The sequence below is a fragment of the Zingiber officinale genome, chromosome 9B (assembly GCF_018446385.1).
Source record: "Zingiber officinale cultivar Zhangliang chromosome 9B, Zo_v1.1, whole genome shotgun sequence".
Lineage (NCBI taxonomy): Eukaryota > Viridiplantae > Streptophyta > Magnoliopsida > Zingiberales > Zingiberaceae > Zingiber > Zingiber officinale.
Window position 1 is genome coordinate 57,621,031 of NC_056003.1, and position 19,578 is coordinate 57,640,608.

Consider the following 19,578-nt stretch of genomic DNA (forward strand, 5'->3'; position numbering starts at 1 on the left):
CAAGACTCTGCTCGTGAGACCGGGGAAGCCCCAGGAGGAGTGCAAGACACTCAAGGGCTTCCGGACCGACCATCGACAATCTTGTTTGTATTATTTATATGTGCAAATGATTTATCTATGTGTTTGTATTTATTAAATCTGTAAGAGTTTTCTTCGCCTTTGGAAAAGTTTCATAAAGGAAAAAACTCAGTGGACAGATGTCTCTTGTCAACAAAAAAAAGGTATGATTATCGATTCAAACTTTAAATATCATATAATATGTTTTAATTGCAAGGAGAGAAGGCACTACAAAAAAATAAAAGTATCCTACTTGTAAGATTCGAACAGCACAATCAGCGGCCAAAGAGGAACCAATGCCAAGAGTCCGGAAAAACAAAGAGCACATCATGTGCTTCAAGTTCAAGCAATCCGGACATTACAAGAATCATTACTCGGAGAAGAAAAAAAACATAGAATTAGGGGAAGCAATTCAAGTCATTATATTTAATTACAAAAATATCCTTTTTTAAATGCATGATAATTTAGTTTCTTATAATTCTTGCAATAAGTTAGATCTAGCCATTTGGTTAATTTAAAAAATATTAATTCAATTAATAATATAAATTCAAAATTAATTAATTTAGATTAATTAATCTTGAAAATAAATTTAATTGTAACAAAAGGTGATTACGCTCACCCCAGGCGCCTGTCACCAGGTTATGTGAAAGGAGGTAAATCACGGAATCCACTTATAGTCGATCGCCAAGTGACTAGGGGATGGAAGGAGTTTTTCCCAGAGACATGCGCTTATTGAAAATTAATCTCTGCCCCATTGTAGCAAATCTATCCCCTCTAACTAACTAGACACCCCCGTAGGGACATTCACCAAATTAATTAATGAACAATATGATCAAGTCAATCTAGATATTGACCAAATTAAACAAAATCTTGATACGATCTTTGATCAATTCAATCAAGATATAGTAAATTTGAATAAATCTAATTTAATTTAAAAATTAATCTGAAATTAATTAATAATCAAGAAAAACATTAATTTTAATCATTTTAATTTAATTAATCTGAAATTAATTAATATTCAAGCTAAATCCAATTTGAATAATTCAAATATAATTAATTTAATTAATTCAAATTTAATTAATAATTCAATCCACCAACATAAAGTTAATTTATTTAATAATTAAATAATTTAAATTTAATTAATCAAGTTAAGCTTAAATTGATTAATTTAAATATTAAGATAAATTTAAATATTAAAAATTTGGATTTTAAAAATCAAAACAACCTGATTAATTTGAATGCTAACATAAATTTAAATATTAAAAATTCGAATCTTAAAAATCAAGATGACCTTAAATTGATTAATTCATTAAGATAAATTCAAATATTAAAAATTTGAATCTTAAAAATCCAGATGATCTTAAAGTCAAATGTTAAGATAAATTCAAATCTAAATCTGAAATTAAATGTTAAAACTTCATAAAATAAAATTTCAAATCTTAAAAAGATAAATTTTAATCTTAAAAATTTAAAATTAAATTTTAAAAATACAAAAAATAAAACTTCAGATTTTAAAAATATAAATTCTAATCTTAAAAATTCCAAAATTAAATTTTAACAATTCAAAAAAAAATTTAAATCATAAAAAAAATAAATTCTAACATAAAAAATTGAAATTAAATTTTAAAAAATTCAGAAATAAAACTTCAAATCTTAAAACATAAATTCAAATTTTAAAATTCAAAAGATATTTGCTCATATCTTAAAAAGACAAATTCAAATTTTAAAAATCAAAAAATTAAATTTTAAAAATCAGGAAAATAAATTTTCAAATCTTAAAAAACTAATTCAAATTTAAATGTTAAAAATCTGAGTTTAAATTTTGAAAATCATAAAATGAATTATAATAAAGCACCTTTTAATTATGAACAATGACTAATTAAATCTAAATTTAAACAATTTAAGCAATAAATCTTAAACTTTTAAAAAAATAAAAAAAATAGAAAAAACAAAGTTCGAAAAATAAAATCACAAACATTAAAAACATAGACTTAGGTTACGAGTCTAAATCAAACACAAGTAATGAACATAATTATCATCGAGTACCATTTAAATATGGAACTAATTAATAAAATTATACCCAAAAAAATCATTAACATAATAAAAATCAAAATATGTCAAATTGGATTAGCACATTTGTGAGTTAACACAAAAGGTATCAAATAAAAAATTTAATACATTATTGACATATTACATGTCTATCATAAACATGCATATTTAAAATTAATTATATTATGCATATACATGTCATGACATGCATGCTAGTTTTTTATTATTTGCTTAATCATAAAATGACTAGATAGAAAAAAAAATTATCGTACCTTGACAATATAGTATCAAGACGGGGTGGGATAATAGTATGTTAGTAATACTTAATCTAAGATGGCGTTTGGTTTAAGGGTTTGGGAATGAGGGAATGGATTCATTCCCAAACTTTGTGTTTGGTTGATGGGAATGGAATCAAGATTTTGGAATGAAACCCAAAAACTTTGGTATGGATGAAACCCACCCCCTCTCTTGGGTTTTGATGGAATAGGAATGTGAATTAAGTTTTGGACGAAAATACCCTTAGTATATTTTGTTCAAATTTTCATTCATTTCACTCTCTCCTTATTCTCTTTCATCATATTTTCTCTCTCCTGATTCTATCATCACATTTTCTCTCTCAATATATTTTCTCTCTCAATATATTTTCTCTCTCCTCATTCTCTCTCATCATATATTCTTTACCATTTTATCTCTGTATTCTCTCTCATCACACACACTCTCTTCATTTTCTCTCTCTTTATTCTCTCCTCATTTTTTCATCATACTTTCTCTCTCCTTGTTCTATCATCACATTTTCTCTCTCAATATACTTTCTCTCTCCTCATTCTCTCTCATCACACATTCTCTACCATTTTCTCTCTGTATTTTCTCTCATCACATACTCTCTCTTATCATTTTCTCTCTCTTCATTCTCTCCTCATTTTTTCATCATACTTTCTCTCTCATCATATTTTCTCTCTCCTCATTCTATCATCACATTTTCTCTCTCAATATACTTTCTCTCTCCTCATTCTCTCTCATCACACATTCTCTATCCTTTTCTCATCATTTTCTCTCTCATCATTTTCTCTCTCTTCATTCTCTCCTCATTTTTTCATACTTTCTCTCTCATCATACTTTCTCTCTCCTCAATCTCTCTTACCATACACTCTTTACATTTTCTCTCATCACACTTTCTCTCTCTTCATTCTCTTCCATCACACTCTCTCCTCATTTTCTCTCATCACACTTTCCCTCTCTTTATTTTTTGTCATCACACTTTCTCTCTCATCACATTTTCTCATCATACTTTTTCTTCTCAATCTTGCATTTTCTCTCATCACACTTTCTCTCTCTTCATTTCTTTCCCATCACTCTTTCTCTCTCATCGTACTTGTTCTCTTTTCAATCTCTCCTATCACGTTCTCTCTGCTCATTTTCTCTCATCACACTTTCCCTCTCTTCATTTTTTTCTCATCACACTTTCTCTCACATTCAACTTTCTCTTCTATCTAATTTTTTCTCTTATTTTCCTCTAAGGGTAAAAAAGAAAATTTAGGTTCATTTCGATTGAATATATTTAACTAACCAAACATTATTTTTAAGAATAATACTCAAACTCATACTCATTCTCATTCCACAATACTATGATACTCATTCCCATTCCGATTCCTAGGAAAAAACCAAACGCCACCTAAGTGTGTCCGGGTTTGATAAGGAGTATCCTGCTTGGTGCACTCATCTAAGAGAAACTAACTAAAGCTACCTCACTGCATCCTACACTAGTTACACTAGGATTTTACTCTAAGTTAAGTGTTCAATTTCTTGAATTAGCTTTGTCTAAGGAAGTGGTTAATCCAATTAAGAAGACCCCTATGTTCCCACGACCTAAAAGCCGAGTCTAGAAATGTCCACTTAATTGACTGAAGGCTAAACTTGAATCTAACAAAGGTCAAACAGCCTTCCTCAATTCAAACTTAACCTCAATCAAGTAGAATTGAAAATCATTTTACAAAACTCATAAAGCAACCGTGTATTCTATTTACATAAAACAGATGAGATGATAAAAACAATTAAATTGAAAATATTTTAAAACATTTTCAAAATCTATAAAATTATTTTTTAATTATTTTCAAAATAATCATGCAACATAATAACGTTATATATATATATATATATATATATATATATATTTCAAAACATTATACACCTTTGAAAACTGTTGACACAGTTATTTAAGGCGTGAGGCGCCCAAAAGTGCAAAGGTGCTATGGGGCCTGAGCCGCTAGGTGCAAGGTGAGGCGCACGCCTTACCGAAATAAGGCACTTTGGGTATAAATTTATACAATTCAAACATATATAAGAAATTTCTGCTAACATATTTCATAAACAAAATCATAATCCATAAACTATTAAACAATAATGTAAATATAAAATTCACTAACATTCAAATATTGAAATAGTTTGTCTTCATAATCAAAATCAAATTTCAAATTAAAGAAAAAACAAACTTCAAATATTGAAAAGTCATGCAAAGAGAAATAAGTTTGCAAGGGAGGTTAATGTTCATTTTCTAGGGGAGAGGAAGAGTTATGTAAAAAAAATGTGTCACATGCATGTAACCTAATTAAAGGTTGATGTTCATCTTCTAGGGGAGAAGAAGAGTCACTCAAGACAAATGTATAGTATACATGCTACCTAATTAAAGGTTGATGTTCATTTTCTAGAAGAGGAAAAGAGTCATGCTAGAAAAATGTGCCTCATGCATGCAACTTAATTAATTTAAAGGGTAATTAAAGGTATGAGTTAGGCTTTAAATTTTTTTTCACTTCAATAAGGCGAGGAAAATCGTGCCTTAAGTGCACCTTACCTCTCAAAAGGCGCGTGCTTCTTTCAAATATTGCACCTAGGTCACTACCCAAGCACAAATGGCACGTGCGCCTATGCGCGTGCTTTTCACAACTATTTGACCAACACTAAACTTCTAGATCCTTAGGTCAACTATAGAATCCTAGACCCCTAGACACATAAGTATGTCTTCCTTGTGGTTAACAAGGATGTCCTAAAGGTGTGTTAGGTTAACGGAGAGGTGTTTATTAAAAGATCAATATTTAAAAAAGAGTTTTCAAAATACAATTGATGTTTCAAAATTATTATACTTTGAAAAATATTTTGAAAAAAAAACGAAATTATCTTGAAAATTACTTTGACACTATTTGAAAATGTGTTATAACATACCTTTCAAAATATTCTCAAAAAATCCTTGGAATTATCCTATAAAAATTACTTGGCAAAAAAATTCATTGAAAATTAAACTTTGCAAAGATATTTGAAAATTACTTTTCAAAGGATATTTTAAAAATCATTATTTGGAAATTCTTTTGCAATTTTTTTCAAAAATCATAGTTTGCAAAATTTTGAAAATGCAAGACCTTGTAAACCCTTAGAAATAGAAGTTGTTGAAAATGTGTTGAATGTTTTTCAAAGGTTTTGAAAAATTAAATGACTACTTTCAAAGGAAATTCTTTAAATATATTAGTCTTTTACAAAGGCTGGATGAAAATTTTGACTAAGATAATTGTTGATGCAAAACCTAAGGACCTTAAGTAATTATCTTTTGATGTATGTTTTTAGGGAAGAGGAAGGTTTAAGTTAGAAAAATTTATGGCCTCTCAATTTGGCATAAGCCCCATAAGATATAAGCATAACTTAAAAGTATTGTCAAACATAAAAAAATAAAAAAATAAAACAAAAATTATTAGTGCAATTAGCCTCTAGGTTTCGATATTGATAATATACCTATCTAGTCGAGTTTGACCAAGGGTTGATCGAAACAGGACTAGATGTTTGGAAGTGAGTAGTCTAGTCAGATCAAAGTTGATCGGATGAATAGCAAAGGGGAAGTCATGTCAAAATTGACCGGATGACTAGTAAAAGTTCAAGCAAGGGTGATCAGATTCTTGGCAAGGGAAAGTCCAGGCAGATCAAGGATGACCGGATGTCTGGCAAGTGGCAAGTCCTAGTAGGTCAAGGTGATCGAATACTTGGCAAAGGGAAACCCTAAGGGAGTGAATCTTAGGTGGTAAGAAGTCTTAAAGGAGTGAACTCCGAACAAGAGGTAGACTTACATGATTAGGCTTCTTGTTTGTGTCTGTATGTGTCTTACAGGAACATCAGTTGAAAGCAAGCGGAGAGCAGACAAACACAATCGAACACAGCTGGACCAAATTTGGGGTGAACCGGACTTGACCTCGGTCAAACCGGACTTGAACCCATCTGGTCAACCGGAAAACCAATCAATCAACCGAATGGGTTCAATTAGCCTCGAACCCGGTTCAGTGACATGACTTGGTTCAATTGACCAAAAAGTTTCCGATTGATCGATAAACCTAATAATGACAAGATCGCGTGGCTTGGTCCAAATCACGATGAAGGCAATCGTGGGCATCAGGTTACCGAATGAGGTTTATAGGTTTATCGATCTAGGCCTATAAAAAAACCTCGAGACCAAAGCCCAAAATAACAATTCTCTCTCAATCCTCTTCTTCTATGCTCGAATAAAAGATCTCAAAACTCTACTAGTGCGATCGAGGAAGCGACAAGAGGAGTGTAAGACTTAGACCGTCGACAATCTTGTCTGCATTATTTATATATGCAACTGATTTATCTATTAGTGTTTGTATTTATTTAATTTGTAAGAGATTTCTCCGCCTTTGGAAAAGTTCCGAAAAGGAGAAGACTTAGTGGACAAGTGTCTTTATACATAGGTCTTGGAGTACCAACCCTAGGGACTTGGAAACCAAATAAATCCTTTGTAATCTTCTTTCTTTAAGTTATTTATTATTCCACTGCACGTACTAACCCTGATAGATAAGTAAGAACGAACACACGATGAAAAAAAAAATCGATATTCACCCCCTCCCCCTCCATCAATCCCCACGATCCTATAGTTTTAACCAAGTTTGGCAATTTTAACCGAGTTAGGCAATTTTAACCAAGTTGGAACAAGGGCATTTTGACCAAGTTAGAGTAATTTTACACCACGTTGTAGTAGTTTTTATCCAAAACTGCTATAGCAATAGTATTTAGAGTAATTTTACACCAAGTTGTAGTAGTTTTTATCCAAAACTGCTCCAGAAATAGTATTGAAACATGAGCATTTTTAATAAAAAAAATAAGACATGCATCCTTTTGATATATTTTAAAAAGGGCACCCTTTTAACAAAAACGATAATAAGGAGGGTCCTTTTGATTTTTGTTCCTATAAAATTTTCACAGGCTATTGAACAGTTTACTAAGCATGGTTGAAAAACTTCCCAAAAAAAAGAGAAGTTAATAAAATATTAAATTTTCCCTTGTATATTTGATTTGTTTTAAATAAACATTAAGGAAATCTTTAGGGAATATTTCAATTAAATTCGTGCAAAGAAATTAAAGATTCATACATATAGAGAGAGCTCTTTAGTTGTTTTAATTTTTAGTCTCCATTGATAATTGTTTAAATCTTTTGACCTATTACCACACCCATATATATCCAACTTTCCATTACTCGTAACTCTTAGATTACGTTTTTTGTGTTTTATTAAGGACTTTATCATGATCATAACTCCAATTACACGCTATCTGGAGATAGGGAAGCTCCATTGGATTAGGTTTATACTTATAACATTTGAAGAGATTTATAAAAAAATGAACTCGGTTTCTAACAACTCAAATCTTTCCAAAGTGTTGAGGTTTTTATAAAGATAACACAAATTCACCGATGTCGGTCCAAGTCCGAATTAACAAGGTTGAGAGTTGCATTAGGTTGCTAGAAAACGTCAAATTAAGACAAATGTTCTATGAATAGATCCATCAAATTATTATATTAATGCTAGATTATTCCTAAGAAGGAATACATTGCAGGGTCCAACTACACCATCTCAATAAGAACCGATACATCTCCATTAAAACTTAGATGTAGTGTTAAATATGCATGAACTCTCACACCATAGGTTGAATAAGAACAAACATTATAGGAATATTGATTGTTTTATATTTGAAACATGAAACATAGAAAAGTCCATCGATAAAGCAATGCAGTTAGTAGATATAATAATTAAGAGAAGAATTAATACTTTATGTTTGCAAGAGATAAAATGGGTAGAAGGGAAAGCAAAGATGATAGAAAACTCAAGTTTTAAATTATTTTAAACAAGAAAGAATAAAATAAGAAATAGAGTAGTTATTATTGTAAATAGTTCATTAAAAAAATATTATGAGTAGTTAGAAAGTGGCTTAGGATTATACCTCTCCAAATAATGGTAGTGAAAAAAACTATTAATGTAATTAACATAAATGCATTTTAAGTAGGATTAGATACATACACCAAATATAGATTTAGGGAAAATCTAAATGAGGTAGTACAAAAAATTTCGCTAAACAAGATAATTTTAATAGAAGAATATTTAAATGGGCATGTAGGAGTAAGAAATCAAGAATATGATAGGGTGCATGGGGTTATGATTTTGAAATAAGAAATGGATAAAAAAATTATATTGGATTTTACAATAGCATATAAATTTCTAATACCTAATATGTTTTTCAAGTAAAGAGAAGAATATTTAGTTATATTCAAAAATAAGAATAATGAGTCGCAAATTGACTTTCTTATTGTTAGGAAAAAGAATAAAAAGATTTGTAAAAATTACAAAGTCATCCTTGGAAAAAATTTACTACCCAACAGAGGTTAGTGGTGTTAGATATAGTCTTTAAGCATATTATCAATAAAAGGAAAGAGTGCACAGCTCCTAGAATCAAATGGTGAAAGTTAAAAGATGAGAAACAATGTATATTAAAAAAGAGGGTAGGAGCACAGGTATTAGGAGAAATACATAAAAACTCAAATATGATATGGATAAGATGACATTAAATTTGAAAATGGTAGCTAAAAGCATACTTGGCGAGTGAAAAGGGCGTGTACCACCAAGTAAAAAATCATGGTGGTGGAATAAGAAAGTGTAGGAGAAAATGAAGGAAAAAACAAATGACTTATAAGTTCTTATACAATTGCAAAAACAAAAAAAAAATTAAAAATGCATTAAAGATGAATACAATAGGATACTAGTAAATGATGAGGAAATAAAAAAATGTTGAAAGAAGAATTTTAATCAACTTTCTAATAAAGGTTTAGATGATCAACTTAACTTAAATAATTTAAATAGGTTAGTATATAGAAATTTAAATTTTGATCGCAAATTCAAACCTCAAAAGTAGATTAGATTTTAAATGGGATGCAAAATGGAAAAGTGGTTAGACCAGATGATATTCCAATAAAGGGAAGTATTACAGTGGTGAATGACTTATGAAGTTATTCAACCCGATATTGCAAATAAAAAATATGTCTAATAAGTGAACCCCTTATAAAAACAAAAGAGATGTACAAAATTGTGTGAATTATAAAGGCATTAAGTTAATGAACCAGACCATGAAACTTTGAAAAAGAGTGATAGAAAAAAACTAAGGAAGAAGACTAATCAAAAATCGATTTAGATTCATGTATGAAAGGTCAGTAAAAGAAATTATTCATCTTCATATACAACTAATTGAAAAATATCGAGAAAAGAAGCAAAGACTTACACATAGTATTCATCGACCAAGAAAAAGCTTATGATAGAGTTTCAAGAAAAATTACGTGAAGAATTTTAGAAAAGAAAGATGTTAATGTAGCTTATATTGAAATAATTAAGGATATATATAAGGATACAATGACAAGAGTAAATGAATTAACCAATCTCTATCTGTTTACACTAATCATGAATGAACTAACATGACACATTCAAGACCCATTACCATAGTATATGTTGTTTGCAGATGCTATTGTTTTGATAGATAAAACATGTAAAGAAATAAATGCTAAGCTCTAATCCGGGCAGAAAGCCAAAAACCACTAGATATGAAAGGTTTTGGGTTTAGTAGAGTAAAAACATAATATATAAAATAACTTTAAGAATATTAGGTACAATAAGACAATTGTTAATTTAGGAGATGACGAATTACCTGCAAGTAAGAGTTTTAAATTTTTAAATATTTAGGATCATTTTTACAAAAGGATAAGAGATTAAGAGTGATGTCTTATATAAAATACAAGCATCACTAAAACTTAAAGAGAAGTTTTACAAAATGATACTTTGACCTGTTATGTTATATGGAGTTGAATATTGGATTATGACTTAGCACGTGAGCATTATATGAGAGTTACAGAGATAGGACATTAAGGTGGATGTACGGACATATAAAAATTGATAGGATAGGAAATGAGAATAATAGAGAGAAAGTTAGAGTTGTGTTTATTGAAGAAAAACTCTTTCACGAGCATTTAAGATGGTATGGACATGTATTTCGACAACTAATAAATGCTCTTTATAGGCGATATAAAATTATGACAAATATGCACATCAAACGAGAAAGAGGAAAACCAAGAAGACTTGGTTAGCAATGATAAAACACAATAAAATTTATTTAAATATAACCAATCACACCTAGTAGGATAAAGCTCAGTTGTTATTGTATAAAGATAGCACCTAAAGGAAGATCAATTTTATTGCATTCTTTAGCAAAAAAAAAAAAAATCAACAAAATTAGAGAGCATTAGTAAACGTGTGATGAATTAATTTATGCCATTATTAAGACACATTGCCCATATCATTTACTACAACAAGTTCATCTTACATGTATTAAGTTTTATCCTATTGCGAAGAAGTTGTGTCAAAAGGCTACATGGGCAAAGATATTTCAAGAATATAATTTCATGCTAAAGCATTGTCGTGGACACGAGAAAAAAAATCCACTAAACACTTAGTATGGCGGTTCTCACTCTACACAAGAAGAGTGGTAAAGTCATAAGATTTGAACAAGTAAATTATTTCTTTTTAATTTTAGAATGATCTTCCAAGAAGTATGAGAAAACATGAGATGGAAATTGACAAAGGTAGATACACTTCATGATTAGTGATTATTATTGATTTGTGCAAAAAAACTATGTATTCCTCGAATGTCCTTTAATGTTTTAAGGTATAGGAAACATGTAAGTGAGCTTGTAGGTTACATCAGTAAAGGTAAGACAATAGCCCTAAGGGTAGTTCGATTCTTTTGGTCGTCCTTGTGGCAAAATATTGAAAAGACAGTATCTTAATGTTGCACATGCTATACAATCAAGGATACCAAGCAGAACTTTTGATGTTTACATGCCACTACCTATTCTATGTTATATTATCTACAACGTAATTTGAAAAAATAATTCAAAACGCAACAATAATGCACATCATGGTAATCGTAATGTCACCTTGTGAGCAACACCTAACAAAGAGGAAAATCTTAAATATAAAAAAAAATGGCACTCGGTGCACGAAGATCCTGCCATGTGGGGTCCCGGGGAAGGAAAATCTTAAATATAGAGTTGAAAATAGATTTTCATTTATTAGTCAAAAAATCATCATTATATTTGAATGATACCACTTTTTATAGAACTAACTCTAACCAAATCAAAACAAATATCGCAAATTGGGAAATTCAACTAACCCCACTAAACTCCTATTAAATTAAAACAAAGTAAACTTTTTTATACCGAAAAAAAGAAAAATTACCAATGCCATATATTAGAAAATTCTTCTATTTAAAAAATGTATTAGCCATCTTTGAAGAGGTGCATACTATCTCAAGATTTTTTTTTCCCATTTTAGCATATATTTGAACAACACCAAATAAAGTTTTTTTCATTTTATTGTTTCTAATAACCACCCACATTCATCTTAGAAATTTTAACTAAGCTACATTAATTTTTTTATTCATACTTGATACTTCCTTAATAGGTAGGATGCAAATTTACACACCTGGAGAAGAATGACACAATGGTTTGGCAGCCCAATGTCTCTGAACGGCTTTGAGAACCAACCGTTCCAAACAAATTCATCATCTGGTTCATGATATCTCTTGCCGCTCGGAAAAGGCCGGGTGATATCCCTTGTTTCACAAAAGTAATATTTACCATCAATGTCGAGTTCTGCTAAATCCTGAATGTTTTTGTATTCTCCTTTCCCTTGTGGTTGAGGATTTTGAAGCTGAACCTTGATCCACTGACTTTCAGTCACAGTGTATATGCACCCACCACCAGGAAGATTTGGAATGGTAGCAGTAGCCTTGGTTGCAACCAAAAGCAACCCAAAACTCCCAAGTGACGCATAACCGAGTATCGCTCTAGCATATGTAATGTTCTTACATAGCAACCTTGATCCATCCGTGACATAGCTGAGAGCTTGTTCCTCTGATCTAAAAACATCCTTCCCAACCTTCCCATCGTAACACAACGTGCCAGTAGTACGATCAACAAATATTACTTGGGTATCTTCCCGTGATGATAAGCTAACAACAATAAACACGTCACTATTTTCAAGCACAACAATGCGAACAGACGATTCTTTCGAATAACTACCTGTACGATGAGAAGAAATTAACGCGCATGAGAACAAAAAGAATTCCATATTTGAGAATGACCCAATGTTAAGCCCAGATCTAACTTGAAATGAACGATCAGATAAAATAATCAGAAATTTTAAATTTAATTTAGCGGTATAACTCACCGGTTCGGGAGATCTCGGCCCTGTGAAAGGTCGATGGCCGTGATATCGCCGGCGCAGAGACGCCAGACATGGCTCGCTTTCAATGCTTTTCCAGTAATTGCCTTGATCTACGCCGAATAAACTAAATCATCGACAAACGGCGATTGGAGGAGAGTAGGAAGGAGAAAGACGGAGGAGTCGCCAACTGCTGGAAGAATCTGAGAAGAAAATTGACGAATCGGGGACACGGGATCTCACATCTAGGACCTTGTGGCGATGAACTCCTGGAGCTCGCGAAGGAGAAGCAGCTGCCGCTCGCCGCCGGCGCTCACAGGGAAGGTCTATCGCCGTCGCGAGTAGGAAAATGGAGGGGCAAGAAAAAGAGGGCGGTTCGGAAAATTGAACCAAAATTATCAATGGCGAACCGAAATTATGCGGATGGACGTCCAATTAGAGTCTAAATCAAATCTAGTTTGAAATTCAACGGTGGAAACCTTCTAGTATTTTCAGTCAACATACTTTTCCTTTTTTAAAATATTAAAATAATTTTTTTTAATTAAAAATACTCATTCTAGAAGATACGCAATAGTTATTAAAATATATTAAAATAAATCAAATTAATTTAATAAGTTGTTATAACAATTTTAAAATAATTTTTATATGATTTAAATAATTTTAATCAAATTGATAAAAAAATTATATAAAAAACTTTTTATATATAATATTTTTATAAGTTAAATTAAAAAATAAATTACTTTAATGAATTATACCAATTACTATATAACTATTAACTACCAGAGTAGTATTAAAATAATTATATTTTTAGAATAAAAATATAGTAAAATGTTGTTTTGAATTTAAAAAAAATAAAGAAAATAATAATTAAGTTCTTTTTTTTTATTAGAGTTAGGGGCGGATCCATCAGGGGCAACGTTGACGGTCACCCCCCCCCCCCCCTCGCGCAGCGGGGTGAGGATGTGGGCGCCGTAGTTGCACATGATGCGAAGGCGCAACAAGACGAACGATAAGGGCTCGTCCCTCGAGTCACCACCTCGGGATCGAGACGAAGAGTCGACAAAGTCTGGCTACCTGCATCCGAAGGTACTCGTCGAAGATGATTCCATTAACGGAAAGGGGAGCGGAGTCCAATGGAAGTTTAGGGATGAAGGATTTGTGGAATGGAGGTTACGGAGAAGGAAAAAAATGATTTTAGAAGCATTAATATAAACTGGAGCCTTTCTCTTAAACTAAATCTTTCTTTCTGTCTAAGCTACGCAGGGATAATGAAGCCACATGTGCCTTTCTTTCCTTGAACGAGAGGGTAGACGATTGTTACGACGATGCCAATTATGTAACCGTCCGCCGGATCTAGTGTGTTGTTGTGTCGTTGATAACTAAAAGCAAAGGGATAAGAAGGAGATGGCGAATCGTAAGCCGATTGGAATTGAATAAAGATTGTTGCGTCGATTAACAGATGACATACCGAATGACTCACTCACTGGTCCATCCCTTTTATTTGCTCGCCAAATGACACTTTATGTCGGGGGGGCGATCGAGATGGTGCTCTGGTGTGTGTGGCTGCAAGGGAAGGGGAGGGCAAGACAAGTGCCAACAGGAAGGTGGTCAAAGCAGCATTAATGTGTGCTCTCGTAACGGTGAGTGACTAGCTAGAGATGTGTGCATGGTGTCACAGCGACTCTCCAATTCCTGGAAATTTGCAACACTATTTATTCTGGACTAGTAAAAAAAACAACAAAGAGCATGCATTATTTGTAACAACACTTCAAAGGAATGGTAAAGTGGAGAAAAATTTCCAATCCCATTCTTAATTTTGCATGCAGTCCCTCTATCCAAAAAACTTTGTTTCCACTCCCTACATGCAAAGTTTCCTTTGCTTCAACTCCTCTCATGTAAATATCATGACCTAATTGCCCTCAGATTTTTTAGGTATAAAAAGTCCAAGAATGAGTATAATTCTTTTTAAAGTCGGCATTTTATACTAGAATCGAGTATATTTTCTATCAAAATTATCTCTCATATTTTTCAGGTATAAAAAAAATCTAAAAACGAGTATAATTCCTGTTAAATTCAGTATTTTACATTAGAATCAAGTATATTTTCTATTAAATTGAGCATGATTTTTTCCCTGCTTAATATAATATCTCCTAAATTCAGTACCATTTAAACAAAATTTAGTATATTTTCATCCAATTGAGTATCATTTAAAGAAAATCGTGTATATTTTCTATCAAAATCAACTCTCATATGTTTTTAGGTACAAATAGTCTAAAAACGAGTATAATTCCTATTAAATTCAGCACTTTAAACTAGAATCGAGTATATTTTCTATTAAATTGAGCACAACTTTTTTCTTAATATAATTCCTCCTAAATTCAGCACTATTTATCATTTAAAGAAAATCTAGTATATTTTTCATCCAATTGAGCACCATTTAAAGAAAATCTAATATATTTTCCATCCAATTAAGATGAAAAAAAAGAATCGTACTCAATTTGATAAAAAATATACTGGATTCTAAATTTAATGTACTGAATTTAAGATGAATTATACTGATTTTTGAACTTTTTATACCTAAAAATATCATGGGTAATTAGGTAAATATGTTTGACTAGGGAGTGAAAACAAAGAATTTAGGAAGTAGGGACTGCATGCAAAATTATATTTGTCAATGGGGACTGCATGCAAATTTTCCCAAAAAAGGAAATACAACTATTGTTGCAAAGGTGAGGTGGAACCGGTAAACATTAAAGATTGAGCAGTTAATTAGCTTTTGAAGGTCAATTACTCTCAGCCTTTTGCTAAACCACTTCCACCGAGAAACTTACACGAGAAGGAAGAAGGGCGACGCTGCAGGAGTCGCTCCATGATTGAATTCCTGAATTTGTCACTAGGTAGAGTCATCAAATTGTGCTGGTAACTCTGATAATTTACAATAATCTGGATTAAATATCTTAATTAATCAAAAATAATTTTTTAATCCCGACTTAAACAAATTAACTTGATTTTAATTTTAGTCCAACTCAAATTAGACTCAAATTTAAACTATCAATAAAATTTAAATTGAACTTTAATGGACAAAAATTAGAAAGCCTCCCCTCTTTTTTAAAAGGGTATGCAACAAAAGAGTGGAGAGTGGAATCATGGGGTTTCTTTTTCATTTATTATCAAAATAGTATTTCATCTTGCCTTAGCTTTTTTTTTTTTTTTTTTTTTTTTTTTTTTTTGAAAACATCTCTATGTTAGAAGATGAAAGGGCACCCCTTCCCCATCATCATCTAGCTCATTCAATTCCTCCATTAATAGAGGAAGAGAAAGAGAAAGAGTCATCTTCCTCTAATATATATACGTCCAAGCCAAAGAAGAAAAGGACGACAAGAGAGAAAGGAAGAGGAGGCTTGTTGTGTGCCAGTCTTATGCAAAGTCAAAGAGAAGGGGTTCGTCCCATATGAAAGGTCTCTGTGTAAGGTTCGTCAATGTGCATAAGATTGTAAGAGGCATAAAGAACATTCAAGATTGGTTTGTCCAATCTCGAAAGAGATATTTGGTTTGTGAACCATGAAGAGCTTTCCGATTTGTTTGTGATCGTTCTTTCGACAGCAAGTTATTCTTTGATGGCTTCTTCAATCTTCTTCTCCGAGCATCATTGTGAGTTTTTCATTTTGTACGAAAAGCAAAGATCAACATCTACTACGGGAGATCACCGTGAGCTTTTACAGATTTTGTATTTCTGTATTGTTCATGTTGTTCAGAACTATCAACAATGGTATCAGAGCGATATCTAAGCATGAAACTTATCTCTTCGTCAAAAAAAAGTCTCTTCCGTCGTCGCTAGGCAAGATCGAGACTGGGTCACGATCTGCCGTAGTTGTCTAGCCCCGAGAGATTGCTGGTTATTGACCTTCATAGCCAGAGAATACCGGTGACCATATCGGGAGGCCGACGATTGACAGTCATAGTAGTCATATTCATCGCGGTAGAAGAAGAGAGTGGTGTGAGATCGTGGTAAAGAAACGAGCGATGGAGAAGAAAAGGGGAAACGAAAGTGTTTCGTGAAAAGCAAGATATTAAATGCATATTTAAAAAACGTAATTTGTTTTTAATTTCATTACATAACAGTTAATAAAAAATTTTATGCATGCTAAGCTACGTTGTTTTTCATATTACAGTATCAATTAATTAATTGAACCTAGTATTAATTAATTGATTTAATTATATCAGTTTAATCTAAACAAGAACTAATTTGGACTGGTTTGATTAAAAGGGTCTAGGCTAATTATAAGATTTAGCTTATATCAGATATGATCAAATGATTAGATTTATTCTATTGGGTCTAATTTGAACAATTGGATTAGATTTGTTCTGATGAGTTAGACTTAAACCAATGAGTATTGGTTTGATCAAGCAGATCTGAGTTTGATCAATAAATTTGAAATTGACTTGAAATGGACTTAGATCAAACAGTAACAGAACATAAGTACAGAAAATCCTTATCTAATTAGATTAGTTCTAATTGAGGACAATAGATCGAATTTAGGATCTGGATTCCCAATTGACCGGTCAAATGAGTCAGTCGATTAAGACTCTTGAAAATCGAAAAGATTTATTTTTCTTGATTAATAATGTTGGTTCTTGTTAGATTTTTCGGGCCGCAAAAATCACTTTTTGCATTGCAAAACCCCGAAACCCCGCCACCGGATCCGTGCGAAGAAATAAAATTTACGTAAAACTTCGAGTACGAGTTTCTAGCCTAGATCTAAACTAGATCTACAAAGGAGAAGAGCTTTACCCTTGATGCGATGCTCTTCGCTAATCCCGCTCGTCCAAGGTTTGCTGGATCTCGAGAGTATCAAAGTAGATACTCCTCTATTGTGTATCCACACAAGCAAGAGATGGAGAAACCAAACAAAAGGTGTGCTAGCACCTTTGAAAGGTTAGACCAAGGTGGAGGATAGGGAGAGAAGAGAGAGCTTGAGGAAGAAGATGAGAGTTACGCAAACAAAATGAAACTCACACAAGCACTAAAGTGGCCGACCACTTCCAAGAAAGGCTTTTAAACCTCCATGGGATATCAAGAGTCACAACTCTTGATCTCCCTCATGAGGTGGCACACACATGTGCTAGCCTTGATTAAGTGGCACATCATAATTGGCCCACTTAATGTCAACTCACAAATGAGGTGGCAAATGGTCAAGTCAAACTTGACCCTTCATCTTCCTCTCAAGTCAAGTCAAACTTGACCACTTTTCTCCCATGGTTAATCAAATCTAATCATTGGTTCAAGTCAATTTTAATTTAATGAATCTCTATTCATTGAATTAAATTGACTCAATGAGTCTAAGTCCAAATTAGACTCATCTAACACATGAACCAAATTGAGTCCAACTCAATTAGTCTAATTTGGATTACTCTTAATCCAATTTGGTTCATCACATGGACCTAATCCTTTAGGTTCATCAAATGAATCTAATCTCCATCTAATTGCCATTTGTGTGTGACCCTATAGGTTCTTGTAACGTTGGCAATGCTCCTAAACCCTTTTAGAAGCATAAGTAATGAGCGGTATCTAGCAACACATCATTACTACCCAAGTTACAAGAATGTTGAGATCCAACATCACCTTGTGACTACTAATTGTGACCCCTCACAATATATGACAAGTGTCCTTCTATCCTTAACATCTAGATTGATCAATATGAGGCATAGACCGTGTCATCCTCTAATCAATCTAAATCTTAAATCCCAAGTAGACTCACTCAATCAAATAAGCTCAACATCTCATATTGACTCATTTGGGCATGGTCATGCACTTAGTGGTCTCACTCTATCAAGAATAATGATGTCACTCCCGTCATATAAGAGGGATAAATCCCATCTATATCACTCACATCCCTCTGCATAATTTGTTACATACCCAGTAATCGCCTTTATAGTCCACCCAGTTACAGGTGACGTTTGACGAAGACAAAGTATGCAACTCCTTATGTAGGGAACCATGGTGACTTCAGGTCCAAGGACTAATAGTCATACTAATAGCCACATGAGAAAGTATATGATACTCATATAACAATCCATGATACTTTCTCATGGTGGGTCATTCAGTATACATTCTCCAATGCATACCCATGTGTCAACTTGATATCTCTATATCCATGACTTGTGAGATCAAGTCATCGAGTTAACCTACATGCTAGTCTCGTCGTATTAACGTTGTCCTTGAATGCTAATACTTGACTAGGAATGATTAAGAGTAGTGTTCCCTATATCATCTCACTATCGATTCAACTAGTTGATTGATATAGGTAAGAACCTTCTACTCAATGACGCTATTATACTTAGTTATTTGGCACCAATACAAGTAAGCATAATAACCATAAACAAATGCCTTTATATATATATAAGAATATGATACAACGAGTCCATACAACAATCATCAAATGATTGGCTCTAGGGCTCTAACTAACAATCTCCCACTAGCACTAGTGCCAATCAGTATAGGCTCTAAGGCCCAATGACCTAGTGTGACCATCATGCTTTCTCTGTGCCAAAGCCTTGGTAAAGGGATCTGCGATGTTAGCCTACTATGCAAATCTTCACATCTCCTCTATCGATGATCTCTCGAATGAGATGGAAGCGTCGTAGTATGTGTTTGGGCCACTGGTGTGAGCGAGGTTCCTTGGCCTGTGCTATTGCTCCATTGTTGTCACAATAGAGCTCTATGAGATCAGCTATGCTAGGAACCACCCCAAGCTCAGTAATGAACTTGCGGATCCAAACTGCCTCCTTTACTGCTTCTGATGCAGCAATATACTCGGCCTCTGTTGTAGAATCAGCTACTGTGTCCTATTTCGAACTCTTCCAGCTCACAGCACCACCATTT

General features: G+C 32.6%; 1 protein-coding gene across 2 annotated transcripts in view; it reads right to left on the minus strand.

Moving 5' to 3' along the window:
• Window positions 1-13,106, minus strand: part of LOC122022697 (probable phosphoinositide phosphatase SAC9) — a 106,752-nt gene extending 93,646 nt beyond the window's left edge. For both annotated transcript variants that reach the window (XM_042580765.1, XM_042580766.1), the window contains exons 1-2: window positions 12,702-13,106; window positions 11,955-12,553 (exon numbers count right to left, since the gene is read on the minus strand). In XM_042580765.1, coding sequence (XP_042436699.1) covers window positions 11,955-12,553; window positions 12,702-12,771 — 669 coding nt within the window. In that variant the 5' untranslated portion in view covers window positions 12,772-13,106. The remainder of the gene's footprint in view (window positions 1-11,954; window positions 12,554-12,701) is intronic.
• Between the last annotated feature and the right edge of the window lie 6,472 nt (window positions 13,107-19,578).